Source organism: Phoca vitulina, unplaced genomic scaffold (genome assembly GCF_004348235.1).
Source record: "Phoca vitulina isolate PV1807 unplaced genomic scaffold, GSC_HSeal_1.0 scaffold1, whole genome shotgun sequence".
NCBI lineage: Eukaryota > Metazoa > Chordata > Mammalia > Carnivora > Phocidae > Phoca > Phoca vitulina.
Genome location: NW_022589704.1, coordinates 92413749 through 92430012, shown reverse-complemented (window position 1 = coordinate 92430012; position 16264 = coordinate 92413749). Strand labels below are relative to the sequence as shown.

At 36.4% G+C, this 16264-nt stretch overlaps 1 protein-coding gene across 9 annotated transcripts in view; it reads right to left on the bottom strand.

Moving 5' to 3' along the window:
• Positions 1-16264, bottom strand: part of ZRANB3 (zinc finger RANBP2-type containing 3) — a 310759-nt gene that overhangs the window by 192618 nt on the left and 101877 nt on the right. For all 9 annotated transcript variants that reach the window (XM_032411359.1, XM_032411348.1, XM_032411398.1 and 6 more), the window contains one exon: positions 9798-9816. In XM_032411359.1, coding sequence (XP_032267250.1) covers positions 9798-9816 — 19 coding nt within the window. The remainder of the gene's footprint in view (positions 1-9797; positions 9817-16264) is intronic.

Genomic DNA, 16264 nt, shown 5'->3' with positions numbered 1-16264 from the left:
GATTTTTGATCAAGAAAGGATGCTGTACTTTGTCAAATGCTTTTTCTGCATCTATTGAGAGGATCACATGATTCTTGTTCTTTCTTTTGTTAATGTATTGTATCACGTTGATTGATTTGCGGATGTTGAACCAACCTTGCAGCCCAGGGATAAATCCCACTTGGTCGTGGTGAACAATCCTTTTAATGTACTGTTGGATCCTATTGGCTAGTATTTTGGTGAGAATTTTTGCATCCATGTTCATCAGGGATATTGGTCTGTAATTCTCCTTTTTGATGGGGTCTTTGTCTGGTTTTGGGATCAAGGTAATGCTGGCCTCATAAAATGAGTTTGGAAGTTTTCCTTCCATTTCTATTTTTTGGAACAGTTTCAGAAGGATAGGTATTAATTCTTCTTGAAATGTTTGGTAGAATTCCCCTGGGAAGCCATCTGGCCCTGGGCTTTTGTGTTTTGGGAGATTTTTGATGACTGCTTCTATTTCCTTAGTGGTTATAGGTCTGTTCAGGTGTTCTATTTCTTCCTGGTTCAGTTTTGGTAGTTGATACATCTCTAGGAATGCATCCATTACTTCCAGGTTATCTAATTTGCTGGCATAGAGTTGCTCATAATATGTTCTTATAATTGTTTGTATTTCTTTGGTGTTGGTTGTGATTTCTCCTCTTTCATTCATGATTTTGTTGATTTGGGTCATTTCTCTCTTCTTTTTGATAAGTCTGGCCAGGGGCTTATCAATCTTGTTAATTCTTTCAAAGAACCAGCTCCTAGTTTCGTTGATCTGTTCTACTGTTCTTTTGGTTTCTATTTCATTGATTTCTGCTCTGATCTTTATTATTTCTCTTCTCCTGCTGGGTTTAGGCTTTATTTGCTGTTCTTTCTCCAGCTCCTTTAGGTGTAGGGTTAGGTTGTGTACTTGAGACCTTTCTTGTTTCTTGAGAAAGGCTTGTATTGCTATATACTTTCCTCTTAGGACTGCCTTTGCTGCATCCCAAAGATTTTGAATAGATGTGTAAAAGATGACTTTCTAATAAAGTGTATTAAAAGATCCCCTAACCCCAAAGCCCACTTAAAGGAATCTTTTCTCCTTTACCTCTGTGCCTAGAATAAGTGAAGGTGGATAGTAGTAGGCTGTGGACCTGATTTAAAATACTGGTAACTGGTAGACAAGATATCCCTCTTGTCCAAATAAAGAGACATTACTTGATGAGTTTCAATGGTTTCAAGTCAATGACAACAAAAACATTAATAAGAAAAAAAAAGTTCTCTCTCTCTCTCATTCATTCATTCATAAAGCATTAACAGGAAATGTATTCCCCAGATACTATTAGATAGACATGGCTTGAGTCCTAGGAGTTCCCATCTATGGGAGAGGAGCAGATGAGTACAGAACATAATTTAAACTATAGTAGAAATACGAGCACAAAAGAACTAGGCAACAAGGATGGTGATACAGAATAAGAGATATCTGAAGAGTGTTTTGAATGGTGATTTTGTTGATGGACTTGGGTAAAGAGTGGGATACAGAAGGAAAGGCATTCATCATAAAAAGAACAATGTAATACAGATATCATAGCATAAAAAGATACAAGACCAAAAGGAAAATCAATGAGAAAAAATTGATAAGTTAGACTTAAAATTACAAACTTCTGCTCTATGAAAGACACTTTTAAGAGAATGAAAAGCCACAAACTGGGAGGAAATATTTGCAAAACATATAACTGATAAAGGACTTGGACCTAAAATAGACAAGGAACTCTTAAAACTTAATAACAAAAAAGAAACAATCCAGTTTTAAAAATGAGGAAAAGAACTGAACAGAGACCACACCTATAGAGAGAGAGAGAGAGAGAGAGAGAGATGGCATATAAACATACAAAACGATGCTCAACATCATGAGAATCACAAATTAAAACAAAAAGAACACACTACTACACCCAATAGAATGGCTAAAATTAAAAAAAAAAAATTAACTTGACAATACCAACTGTTAGTAAGGTTGCTGGGCAAGAGCATTCATTCATTGCTAGTAGAAATACAAAATGGCACAGGCACTTTGGAAGACAGTTTGACAGCCTCTGACAAAAATGAACGCAGTCTTACCACATATTATGGGTTTAATTGTGTCCCCCACAAAAGATATACTGAAGTCCTAACATCCCAGTACTTCAGGATGTGACCTTATTTGGATATAGGGTCGTTGCACATGCAATTAGTTAAGAAGATGTTATACTGGAGTAGGGTGAGCCCTTAATCCAATCTGACTGGTATCCTTATAAAAGAAGAGATATAAACAAATAGGGAGAACAGCACGTGAAGATGGAGGCAGGGATTGAAGTGATTCATCTATAAGCCCAGAACCACCAAGGACTGCTGGCCATCACCTGAAGCTAGAAGAGAGGCATCACACATATTCTCCCTCAGAACCCTCAGAAGGAACCAAACCTCCTGACACACTGATTTCAGATTTCTAGCCTACAGAATTGTGAGAGGATTAAATTTCTGTTGTTTTAAGCCAGAGAGCTTGTGAAACTTCCTTATGGCAGTTCTAGGAGACTAACCAAACTATACAATCCAGCAACTGCAGTCCTAGATAACTACCCAACTGATTAAAAACTTATCCAAACAAAAACCTACATGTGAACAATAACAGTAGCCTTAATAATTGTCAAAGACTGGAAGTAACTAAGATATCGCTTTATCTTGGTGACTGGAAAAACAAACTGCACATCCATAAAATGGATTATTCAGTCGTAAAAAGAAAAAGTTATCAAGCCACAAAAAGACATGGATGAATCTTAAAAGCATATGGCTAACTGAAGAGACCCAGTCTGAGAAAGCAGTGAACTGTGTCCTTCCAATTATATGACATTCTAAAAAAGGCAAAACAATAGTCATTAAACACATGAGTGGTTGTCTGGGGTATTGGCTTGGGAGGAATTAAATAAGTGAAGCACAGGGAACTGTTTAAGGCAGTAAAATTATTCTGTAGATACTGTAATGGTGAATACAAGACATAAAACATTTGTGAAAACCCATAGAACTTTACATTACAAAGAGTAAACTTAAATGTTCACAAATATTTTTTTTAAAAAGTTAGGTGGTCAGGGATCTCATGATGGAATGCAGAATGTGATAAAAGAATTTAAATGTATCATTAAATATGAAACACTCTCACTGAAGGAAGTAGAGGAATAAGATGCTGAGCTAAGTAATTTTAGAATTGAGTGGAATCTGTAAGAATAATGGCAAAATGAACTGTACGTAAGCACTATATTCTAGTTGACAATTTTCTTTCCCAAGGGTATATGGGTTAACACTACTGAAACGACCATACCTGTATACTGGAATTGAACAATTAAGTAAATGGATGACAGATGGTGGGAGCCAGGATTCTTACTGTTGGAATGGGAGGTTATAGATAAGCAAGAGGAAGAGGCGAGAATTAACTACATGGTAATCAATTACAGTTGGAGACATAAGTATGAACAGATGGTTACATATAAAAGTATTTGTAAGTATGTGTATGTATGTGTGTATACACAAAAACACACACACAGACACACATACACATTTCTCCTTGCTCCATCAGCTGAAAGGATCTAAAAGAAATGACACCCCAATAGATATGAATACACACCTAGCCCCCTAGATTCTGGTTCTTATATCATTCTTCAATAAAAAGAAACCAGGATTTCTTAGAGAAATGGGTGATTCTAGGACTGGGACAAGAAATATATAAGATGAGGCTGGAGCACCTTGTAGTATTAAAAAGTAAGAAAATGCTCAAAATAATAAAAGAAAACCCTTCAAAAAAACCAAAACCCCAAATTGGACAAACAAAACAGCCCACAATGAAGGGAGTTTGTCAAAAGGACACAGGAGTGAATTGAAAGAGTTCCCCCTGGCCAAAGCTAGAACAATTTGAGCAACAAAAAAAATAAAGTAGCAGTGGATAATAACCCAAAACATAAAAATAAATATCCAGGAGTCCATACGGATAAAGTGAATGCATGAATGATTGAATTCCAAATAGTTTGTGTATTTATTCTGCCTTTAAGCAAATGGAGTATAACTCCATATTCCTTAATTATGGGCTGCATATAGTTACTTTCTTTCAAAAAATACAGTATGGAAAGGAAGGAAAAAATAGTAACTTTACAGTGGAGAAATCTGACACACACTGTATCAAGACAGGTGATTTACACCTATGGCGAAAAGTCATATTGATGGTATGTACCCTGGATCTGGCATGAGAGCAGAAAAAGAACATTAGGGGAAAACTGAGAAAACCTAAATAAAGTATAGTCTTTATTTAATCATAACACATGAATATTGGTTCATTAATTAAGACACATATACCATATTAACCTAAGACAATAATAGGGAACTGGATATGGGGTACACAAGAACTCTGTACTATCTGTAATTCTATAAATTCAAAACCTAAATAATTCTAAAAATCTAAAATAAAAGATTATTTTTTAAAAAGGACATTAAAAAAAATAAGGCTGGCCTTAAAAATAAGGAAAGTAAGGAAACAGGCAAATGATGCTGATTTAAAGGAATACAGATACTCACACCAGCGCAAAATGTTTATGCCATCACCCTTAATCTAACATTCAGCTACATTCATTTGAGTACTGTGTCCTGCAGATTCTTCTGTCCTAAAGACTCCTGTTGCTAAATATAGAAAGTCTGGCACCTAGAGACTTCGTATAGAATAGTAATTGATAGAGAGACTTACGAGCTGGATTACTTCAGGTCAAATATTTCAGCTCCTAGCACATACTAGCTGCATATTCTTGGACAATTTACTTAACCTCTCTGTACCTCAGCTTTCTCATCTATAAAATGAGAATAATAATGATAATAATAATAATAATACCACCCCATAGGGTTGTTGTGAGGATGAAGTAAATTAATACACGTAAAGCATTAGAACAGAACCTGGCACACAGGTGTTAGTTAAGTGTTAACTATTTAACTAGTTCATTCATTCAACAAAAATGGATCAATAGACACAGGAAGCTTATAAATCCAAAAGAGTAAGAGCTCAAGGAGACAGTGTAATTCAGCCTGGGCCTGGTAAAGGAAATCTAAGATTTGTAGATACCAATGGAATAAAAACTGCCATCTCAGCTCACTTTGTCAAATGTGGGTAGTTTGTAATAAAGGAAAACTAAAATTCTTCATGTCTATTTTAATTTCTTAGTCCTCAAATCTATAAAGTTAATATTGGCAGAGTATATATCACAGTATCAATTTTAAGGTCTTCTGAGCAAAAATAACCTTCAAAGGGGGTCCTTCACTGTTTCCACACATCTACACATTTCTGCCTGCAGAGAAACTGACAAGGGTTTTCAAACTTGACTTTTGCCTGTAGAAATACTTCTACCAGCATGGAACAAGTCCCAGAGCCTCCCCCCTCCTAACTCCTCTTCCAGAGAAGCACCTTGACCAAAAGAAAAGCATTGATAATGATGACTATAGGGCCTTTGTTCCAAATATTTATCTATTAATGTGTCCCAAAATAGCCACAAAGGGAAACCAAGTAGGTCAGCCCTAACAAATGGTTTCCTTTTCTTTTGAAAAAGGAAGGAAGCAACACTTTATTTGGTATACTCCCCCCACCCCAAAAATGTTTTCTCAAGTAACAGGAAGGAGAAAACTTTTTAAAAAGTGTGTGTGTGTATGTGTGTGTGTGCGTGTGTTAGGGATGGGGAACTAAAATAGAGTATTAACAAAAAAATGTTAAATAAGATGAAAGTAGGAATTTTCTGGCTTTGATAATAGATACTGTAGACAAGTAAAGACAGAATCCATGCACTGAAACTTTTGTCCATTATGACACCATATTAGGCCATTATGAAAATCCAGGATATTAATCCCATCTTCTTAAGTAAAAATGAACATTGTAAAATTTTCTAATACTATATTTCTACAAAGAACAAGTTTTTTTTTTAAGATTTTATGTATTTATTTGACAGAGAGAGAGCACGAGCAGGGGGAGGGGCAGAGGGAGAAGCAGGCTCCCCACTAAGCAGGAAGCCCAATGTGGACCTGAGCCGAAGGCAAACACCTAACTGACTGAGCCACCCAGGCGCCCCAAGAACAATAGTTTTTAAATACTTGACAAATAAGGTAGGAAATGTGTAGATTTAATATTTTTCTGCATGTATATCCTATTAAATTACCTGGTTTGTGTTAATGTGAAACTATTGTTCACATTTACAATTTTTCTTTTTAAGTAGGCTCCATGCCCAGTGTGGAGCCCAATGAAGGGCTTGAACTCACAACCTGGATATCAAGACCCAGGCCAAGATTAAGAGCTGGACGCTTAACCGACTGAGCCACCAGGTGCCCCTGCATTTACAACTTTTTAATGAATAAAGACTTTTAATAATTTTCAACTGAAGAACAAGGACAATCCTGGAGTCCCGGGATCGAGTCCCGCATCGGACTCCCTGCTCGGCGGGGAGTCTGCTTCTCCCTCTGACCCTCCCCCTTCTCATGCTCTCTCTCTATCTCATTCTCTCTCTCAAATAAATAAATAAATAAATAAATAAATAAAAAAAAAAGAACAAGGACAAAGTGGTTTACAAGTAATTATTAAAAAACAAGGTAACAGTGCAATAGCCTCACTGTGGACTGTGGTCTGAATTCCATTATTTATGGAACACAAATTGACAAGAGTTTCTGTATATTCATTACACAGTTCTTGAAACAATATTTAATTGCATTAAACCAAGATGGGGGGGGGGAGAATAGGAAGTGTTTAAAACAGTTTGTAAAGTTAATTTTATTAAATGTTGCAGCTTTGTTGTTCTCTAAAATTTAGTTTTCATTCCAATTTAAAGTTAATTATTACCTTATATACACTAGATAGATTATATAAGTTCACAAGGAATGACTACATTAGAAAAAGATAATAGTGGAAAAATACTAGAAGGAGGAGTAATGCCAGTTGAAGGAAGTCATTTGTTTCTAAAGCTAGGGAGGAAAGATCACAGTAGACAGCTACATTACACAACACTCCAAGTGGTTATTCAAGCATTTAAAAGAAGGAGGTTTGATAACAGAGATGTAAAATTGCCCTCCTAAGGCTTTTAGCTATTTGATAAGTCAAATATTCATCATATCAAAACATACTTTTTAATTTAAAAATCAGAAAAAGGTGGTTGACCTCCAAATTATAAACTACATTTCCTTCTCTGACTTGACTACCACTTTGTGATAAGAGCAAGAAAAGAACAGTATTAAAAAATCGAATGAAGGTCAAAACCAGAGTTCACATAATTTACATATATACAAGTTCTTTCTACTTCATCACTTTTACTAACTTTCATCCACATTAGTTTAGTAAGATTCCATAAAAATGGCATTTCAACTCTACTGCTAACAGAGGATATTAGAGGTTGTGAGCTATGATCTTACACTTGTGCATCACACTGTTGAGGATTCTTTTTTCATAATTAACATCACTGATAGGATTTAACATAATAACCCTGTAAAGTCGAATAGGTGCAAAAGAGGAAGTCTTTAAAATGTGGGTGAAAAGAGACAAGTAATTATGATGGACACAAAGTAGAGTTTTTTTTTAAAGTGCTGAGGAAATATTAAATAGTTCTTTTAAATTTATTAAGAAATAAGAATGTTGTTGTACAAATGGTGTTGAAATCACTCAATGTGTGACAAGTGCTATGAAACTGTAAATAGTAAGAGATGAGGAAAAGCAGTTGGTATAATGAAAAACTCGTACTGGCTAAAGGTTCATCATGAACTCCACACAATTCTTAGTCTAATGTTAACTGAGGAGAAGCAGGAGTTGGTTGAAGAAAAGTTAAGAAGGCTTAAGGGGCCAATCAAGTGTTTATTTTAATCCATGAACACTTCCATAGATTTAAGGCCCATTCAAATGTTCTATGATGTCTCCATGACATCAAAGTAAAGAACAAGGTAGCAATGACATAACACAGCTGTTAAGATTTTCCCTCTCTATCACCTGTGGAGAGATTATCAAGATGGTTGTTACCTGATACAGTATAATCTCTATGGACATAAAATTGATCTGTTTAAAAACTGATATAGAGGTGCCTGGGTGGCTCAGTTGGTTGAGCATTGGACTCTTGGTTTTGGCTCAGGTGGTGATCTCAGGATTGTGGGATCGAGCTCCATGTTCCTTCAGATTCTCTCTCCCTTTCTCTCTCTATCCCTTTCTCTCTCCCTCCCCCACCGCTCCTCCCCCTGCTCACTTACACACTCTCTCTCTCTCTGTCTCTCTCTCTCGAATAAATAAATAAAATCTTTAAATGGACTGCCATAAAAAACTGATATAAACACACACATGCATCTATATATGTATCACACATATATTTTATATATATTATATAAAATGCTTATGCCTAGTTTTGAGGTGTTTTTTTTTTTTTAAGATTTTATTTATTTATTTGACAGATAGATAGAGAGCGCAAGTAGGCAGAGAGGCAGGCAGAGGGAGAGGGAGAAGCAGACTCCCCACTGAGCAGGGAGCCTGACGCGGGGCTCGATCCCAGGACCCTGGGATCATGACCTGAGCCGAAGGCAGCCGCTTAACCGACTGAGCCACCCAGGCGCCCCAGTTTTGAGGTTTTGAAGGATGAGTTTACATTTCTATTTGGTGAAAACACCCAGGGACTAAAAATGTGAGCCTCTTTCAGTAATTTTGGGCTCACAAATTTATTAATTTATGAAGAGACTTTTGGAATTCATCCTGTTCCAAAATAGAAATTGCTGCTGTTTCCCAAATGTCTATGTCCTGTCCCTTCAATTACATTGTTGAAATTCTTCATAGGCAATGACTATGTTTCTAACTCCTAACATCTAATCTAAAGAAATGCCTATATATACATATATATAGAATATGTATAGAATAAAGAGTTCAAACTAAAAACTTCAGTAATCATAAATCAGCATAAACCAAGAAACCTTGTATCAAACTTTCTGCACAGCATTCATGTTCATGTTACACTCTAATTCATTCTTTTTCTTAAAGAAGAGACTGTGGAGATCAGCCATTGGTGAGTCTATATGTAACTAAAGCTAAGACAGTCAATTGGGAGAATCTCTTTGGTTCCACTTTTATTTTTTTAAAAATTCAGTATGTTTTCTTCATTTCTGTTTTTTAAACGTTTTGCTGTTACTTTTAAAGGCATCATAAAAACAGCAACACATTTCTCAAACTGAATAAAAATTAGAACTTTATTGATTCACATTACTGAGAATGTATGTAAAGAGTATCATAATTTATACAACAAGAACTTCCATTTTAGTGAGAAAACATGAATATTATATATAAGTACATGGTACTTACATGTACCAAATTGTTTTGTTTAGTGATAATAAAGTAACACTTTAATATTATGTTTCACACTCATAGGAAACAATTAACAATAACTTCTAGAGTAAATTCTTAAAAATTCAACTTTTAAGTAAGCAGTATTATGACAAAAAGAGTCCATTTCATTTGAGGCTGAATTTAAGCACATTCATGCTTTCTCTGCCAAGAACATAAAATTTTGGATCACTAATGTTAATATGTTTCAAGTACACACCTTGCATGCATGTGTGTGTATATACGCAAGCACAAACACATACACAACACATTCATTCTCATTCTCATTCTCTTTATCTGTCCCCTCTCCTTCTCTCTCTATATATAGACAGAGAGTCATTTGGAAAGACAAAGAATACATGGTAAATAGTGGACACCAAAAATTGGTTGTGGAATTTTATAAAAGATGTAAAAATCATGAAACACTTACTTCATCAGCCACCATACACCTGGAAAAAAATAAAAATAAAACCAAGTTAATATTTTAATGACCAAAGTCACCCATTTTAAAAGTTTTGATTAAGTAGCTTGCCAGAAAACAGTTTACAAATGTTAAAAGTACTAATCCAAAGAGACGTGTTTACAAGTGTGCTTGAGAACATGGGCCACTGCTGATTTTGTAAGACTCTCCAGCGGCCAGTGGCATATGGGTATGCAGGAGGGTTAGCTTCAGAAATGTTCCCCATGTCCACCCAGGCGATACTTACAATAACCCTTCAAAAATGAGGGCAACATGGCAAGTGATTGTACCAATGAATGCCCTCCTTACCAATAAATCTTAAAATTGGCCTTCTCTAGAGATGAGAAGAATGCTGTATTAAAGTACAAAAAAATGTATCTTAGCCACATATTAGCATGTTATACCTACAATTTTATAGCTACATTATATATGCTAAGCCTATTTGCAAGCTGAATTTTGGTTTCTACTACTATTTGGCTAAATTTTCTCTTCTCTATTCTTTCTTATTCACCAATAGAAGTAAATTCTGTCCACTGAAAATTGAAGATAGGGGTCATAAACTGAGAAAACAAAGAACAAAAAGAAAGAATAGCAGGTGTGGTTAGGATCATGAGGGGTCCCTTAGAAACACTGAGTACGTCATATGGGGAAAAGCCAATCTTGTAACTGAGGGGATTTCCAGACAACCTAGAAAACACTAGAATATTAGAATTAGAAAGGAATAAAGTACTTATTTCCATTCTCTTCTTCCCTTATTCCCAATGGTCTTAACATTATACAGTTTTATAAGATTTCTTTTAAAATAAAACACAAACTAAGAATTTGGTAATAAAAATACCATCAAAAGATAAGTTATAGGTAAAATGGAATTTCAATCTTAGAAAAAAAAGTCAGGTTACATAATGAGTATTTTTAGAGAAAAATAAAATACAAATACTTGAACTGAAATTGAAAACATTCAAAAGTAAAAAAGTGTATTACATGTTTTGCAAACAAGTCTAACAAACAGAAAACTAAAAAATAATCTAAAAACATGATTTATTCCCAGAAAGGTCCACATGCATACTTATTTTTCATTTTAAAATGCAATTCAAATTTGGTAAAGATGTCATTTGAAGTGTATATTAAGTGTCTACTATGTACCTAGCACTGTTCTAAGTGCTAGAGATATATAGCAGTGAATTACAGAGTTCTTTCTTAATAGAGGGTGCCTGGAAGAAGACAATAAGCAAACATGTGGCTTAAGTGGTAAAAGGTGCTAATAAAACTCAAACAGGGTAAGGTGGTATAGGCAACATAGAAAAGAATCTGTTCTATAGAATGGTAGGGAACAGTCTTTATGATAAGGCAGTATGAATAGATTTGAGCAAGACACAATTAAAAAAAATTTTTTTTATTTAAATTCAGTTTAGTTAACATATACTATACTATTAGTTTCAGAGGTAGAATTTAGTGATTCATCAGTTGCATAGAACACCCAGTGCTCATTATATCAAGTGCCCTCCTTAATGCCCATCACCCAACTATCCCATACCCCTACCCACCTCTCCTCCAGCAATCCTGTTTGTTACATGCATAAGCCAGTATCTCCTACAGTTTGCCTCCCTCTCTTGTTTTTATCTTTATGTTTCCTTCCCTTTCCCTATGCTCATATGTTTTGTTTCTTAAATTCCACATATGCATGAAATCATATGGTATTTGTCCTTCTCTGACTTATTTCAATTAGCACCCTCTAATTCCATCCATGTTGTTGCAAATGGCAAGATTTCATTCTTTTTGATGGCTGAGTAATATATATACCACATCTTCTTCATCCATTCATCTGTCAATAGACATCTGGGCTCTTTCCATACTTTGGCTATTGTGGACATTGCTGCTATAAACACTGTGGTGCATGTGCCCCTTTGAATCACTATGTTTGTATCCCTTGGAAAAATACCTAGTAGTGCAATTGCTGGGTCATGGGGTAGTTCTATTTTTAACTTTTGGAGGACCCTCCATACTGTTTTCCAGAGTGGCTGCACCGGTTTGCATTTCCACCAACAGGGTAAGAAGGTTCCTCTTTCTCTGCAACCTCACCAACATCTATTGTTTCCTGAGTTGTTCATTTTAGCCATTCTGACCGGTGTGAAGCAGTATCTCATTGTGGTTTTGATTTCTATTTCCTTGATGCCAAGTGATGTTGAGGATTTTTTTCATGTGTCTGCTGGCCATTTGAATGTCTTCTTTGGAGAAATGTCTGTTCATGTGAGCAAGACACAAATTTAATGAGGAAGAGAATCATGAGAAAATCTGGAAGAAGACTATTTTTTCTTTTTTAAGATATTGTTTATTCATTTGAGACACAGAGATACAGAGAGAGAGAGGGTGAGCATGAGCAGGGGGAGAGGCAGAGGGAGAGGTAGAAGCAAGCTCCCCGCTGAGCCGGGAGCCAAATGCGGGACTTGATGCGGGGCTCGATCCCAGGACCCTAGGATCATGCCCTGAGCCAAAGGCTTAACCATCTGAGCCACACAGAAGAAGCCCTGGAAGCCCTGGAAGCCCTGAGCCCTGGGAGAAGAGTATTCTTAAACAAAGTGATCAGCAAGGGCAAGGCCCTGAGATAAGAGGGTTATGATGCAATTAAGAAGGAACAAGGAAGCTAATGTGACTAACATGCACTAAGTCATGAAAATGATAGAAAATAAGGTTGGAAGGCAGCTGGGAGAGCCGTATGGCATGGAGAGCCTCATAAGCGATTGCATGGAGTTTGGCTTTTCTTAGAAGCCTTTGGAGGGAAGCAACATTTTACCTTTTAAAAAGATTACTCTGGCTTATACAGAATAAACTGTAGAGGGCAAGAGCAGAAGCAGGAAGAACAGTAAGGAAGCACCTGCAGTAGACCAGGAGGGAAATAATGAGGTACAGATGAGTGGTAGAGGTAGAGGGGGTAAGAAGTGATCAATTTAGGTACATTCTGAAAGTACAGCCAATAGGATTTGTTGATCAATTGGGATGTGGATGTAAAAATAAAAGAGAGAAGTCAAGAATGAATCTTAAGATACTGGCTTATGCAATTAACCCTAAAAAATGGTGGAGATGCCATTCACTGAGATAAGAAAGACTCAGGAGAAGTAGGTCTGGTGATGACAATCAAGCATGGGACATGCAACCTTTGTATCCGTTAGATTACCATGTCGAACTGTTAAGTAGGCAACTGGATATGTGCATCAAGGGAATGGTAAGGACAGGTAAGGACCAGGATTCCTGCAGTTAAGGACAGTTCAACAAGAAGACATGATTTTCAATGAGTCATCATAGAAAAACAACTGACCACGTCTCTCTCTGTCAAATAAATAAATAAAATCTTAAAAAAAAAAAAAAAACAACAACTATCCATAAATGGAAAAACCAGGGCTGGCATTGGAATTATCATGATCAACACTAGAAGCTAAAAAACCATGAACGAGGATCCGGACTACCTGAACAGAAAGCAGAACTCATGAATCTTTATTCTAGCCAAGATACCCATTACTTGTAAGCAACGGCAAAAAGATATTTGAGGCCAACCAATATCTCCAAAATTATAAAACACAAGTAAACCAGAAAAGGAAAAACTACTTAAGAAAATAACCAAACAAAAAACACACCTTAATACAGATTCAAGACAGGAGAAGATAAAAAGGAAATCTAGTCAGCAATGAAGCTTCATATGCATGAATTTAATGGATGATGTGTATTCTACATAAGGACTCTAGAAGCAGAAGGGACATATTCTGAAAATCTGTAAGTGAAAAATTAAAGAGATTTTTTTTTTTATTACCTCTCTTTAATTTTTCACTTACAGAAAAGGAGAGGGGGTACTAAAACTATTCTAAAGCAGAACACCAAACATAATTTTTAAAGTCAGGAAACTAAATGAAATCACCTAGGGAGTAAGAGTATAGGAAGAAGAGGAGAGAGCTATGGCTGACCCCTGTAGCACTCCAACAAACAGGGGTACGAAGTGGAAAAGGACCCAGCAAAAGGGACTGAAAAGGAGTGTCCAGTAATGTAAAAAGATACAAGAGGAGTATGATGCCCTGGAAGCCAAAGAAAGACATTTTTTTGAGAAGGGGAGAATGAGCAACTATAGTAAATGCTCTTAAAAACACCTAGTAAAATGAGGTCTGAAAATTGACCATGTGCTTTGGGAGGAGATCATTCATAACTCTGACAAGAGCAACTTTGATAAAATGTTAGGAGACAAAAGCCTCCCTTGAGTGGGTTCAAGAGAGAATGGGAAGAGAGGATGGGGAGAGAGGAAATAGAGATTACCGTCACAAAGAATTACCCTGTAAAGGGAAGAAGAGAAACATGGTAGTAGTTGGCAGGAAAACTAGGGTCCAGAGAACTTATTTATTTTTATTTTATTTTTTTTTTAATTTTGTTTTATTATGTTATGTTAGTCACCATACATCATTAGTGTTTGATGTGGTGATCCATGATCCATTGTTTTCTTATAACACCCAGTGCTCCATGCAGTACGTGCCCTCCTTAATACCCATCACCGGGCTAACCAATCCCCCCACCCCCCTCCCCCCTCAAACCCTCAGTTTGTTTCTCAGAGTCCATAGTCTCTCATGGTTCATCTCTCCCTCCAATCTTCCCCCCTTCATTTTTCCCTTCCTTCTCCTAATGTCCTCCATGCTATTCCTTATGTTCCACAAATAAGTGAAACCATATGATAATTGACTTTCTCTGCTTGACTTATTTCACTTAGCTTAATCTCCTGCAGTCCCATCCATGTTGATGTAAAAGTTGGGTATTCATCCTTTCTGATGGCTGAGTAATATTCCGTTGTATATATGGACCACATCTTCTTTATCCATTCATCAGTTGAAGGGCATCTTGGCTCTTTCCACAGTTTGGCTATTGCGGACATTGCTGCTATGAACATTGGGGTTCATATGGCCCTTCTTTTCACTACATCTGTGTCTTTGGGGTAAATACCCAGGAGTGCAATTGCTGGGTCATAGGGTAGCTCTATTCTTAATTTTCTGAGGTACCTCCATACTGTTTTCCAAAGTGGCTGTACCAACTTGCATTCCCACCAACAGTGTAAGAGGGCTCCCCTTTCTCCACAACCTCTCCAACATTTGTTGTTTCTTGCCTTGTCAATTTTTGCCATTCCAACTGGTATAAGGTAGTATCTCAGGGTGGTTTTAATTTGCATTTCCCTGATGTCTAATGATGATGAACACAGAATAGGAGAAGATATTTGCAAATGATACTACAGATAAAGGGCTGGTATCCATGATCTATAAAGAACTTCTCAAACTCGACACCCAAAAAACAAATAATCAAGTTGAAAAATGGGCAGAAGACATGAACAGACACTTCTCCAAAGACGACATACAAACAGCTAACAGACACATGAAAAAATGTTCATCGTCGTTATTTATTTTTATTTTTTTAAGATTTTATTTATTTATTTGATAGAGAGATAGACAGAGAGCACAAGTAGGCAGAGCGGCAGGCAGAGGGAGAAGGAGAAGCAGGCTCTCCGTTGAGCAAGGAGCCCAGTGTGGGACTTGATCCCAGGACCCTGGGATCAGCTGCAGTCGCATAACTAACTGAGCCACCCAGACGCCTGGGAGAAGACTTTTTTATAAACATAGAATAGTAAAAATAGCCCAATAAGTACCTTACTGATCCTATGAGTGAAATATCTAGCAGGCAGGTAGAAGTGTGAATTAGGAACTAAAGAATCAAGTCAAGACAATAAATAAAAATGAGAAAGTAGCTATGCATGAGATGATCATAGAAGAAACAGAAATGAATGGGTTTCTCATGTGGAAATTGTAAAAAGATGGAGAGGAATTTTTCATGGCTAGACCCTTGGGAAACAGTCTCATTTAGGAAAAAAAAGGGAAGGAAGAGAAGTGTTCAAAGAAAACACAGATCAGGGTCTAAGAAGCCCAGGGGAAATACATTCACAAGAGAGTAAATGGGTTAACAGTATCCAAATACCACAAAGATGTTGCAAAGGATGAGGGCTAAAAGGCTATCATAAAAGTTACCAGGAGCTTACTTGTAAGCATTATGCAAAAGTGGTTAAGAAGATGGTGGGCAGCAAAAAAGGGAGTCAACAGATACAGAGTAATTAAAAAGAAACTTTGGTAGCAAAAGAAAAAAAAAAGATTAAAAATAGAGCAGTAGCTACAGAACATGTTGGAAACCTTAAGAGTGGGCAAGGAGTTAATACTGTGAAAGAAAACAAGGAAGCTGACTGATGAAGACCTAACCGTGCTACCATAATTTAAAAAGGGAAAATATGGCCAATACAATTTCTTACTTCAGAGAAATTTTATACCACATTTGATGAAGCTAAATTCTACTTTGTAATCAAAAGACTATACCCATAACCACAGTTATTCATAGAAATAAAAATACCCTTTTTTCCCATTGGGAAATGG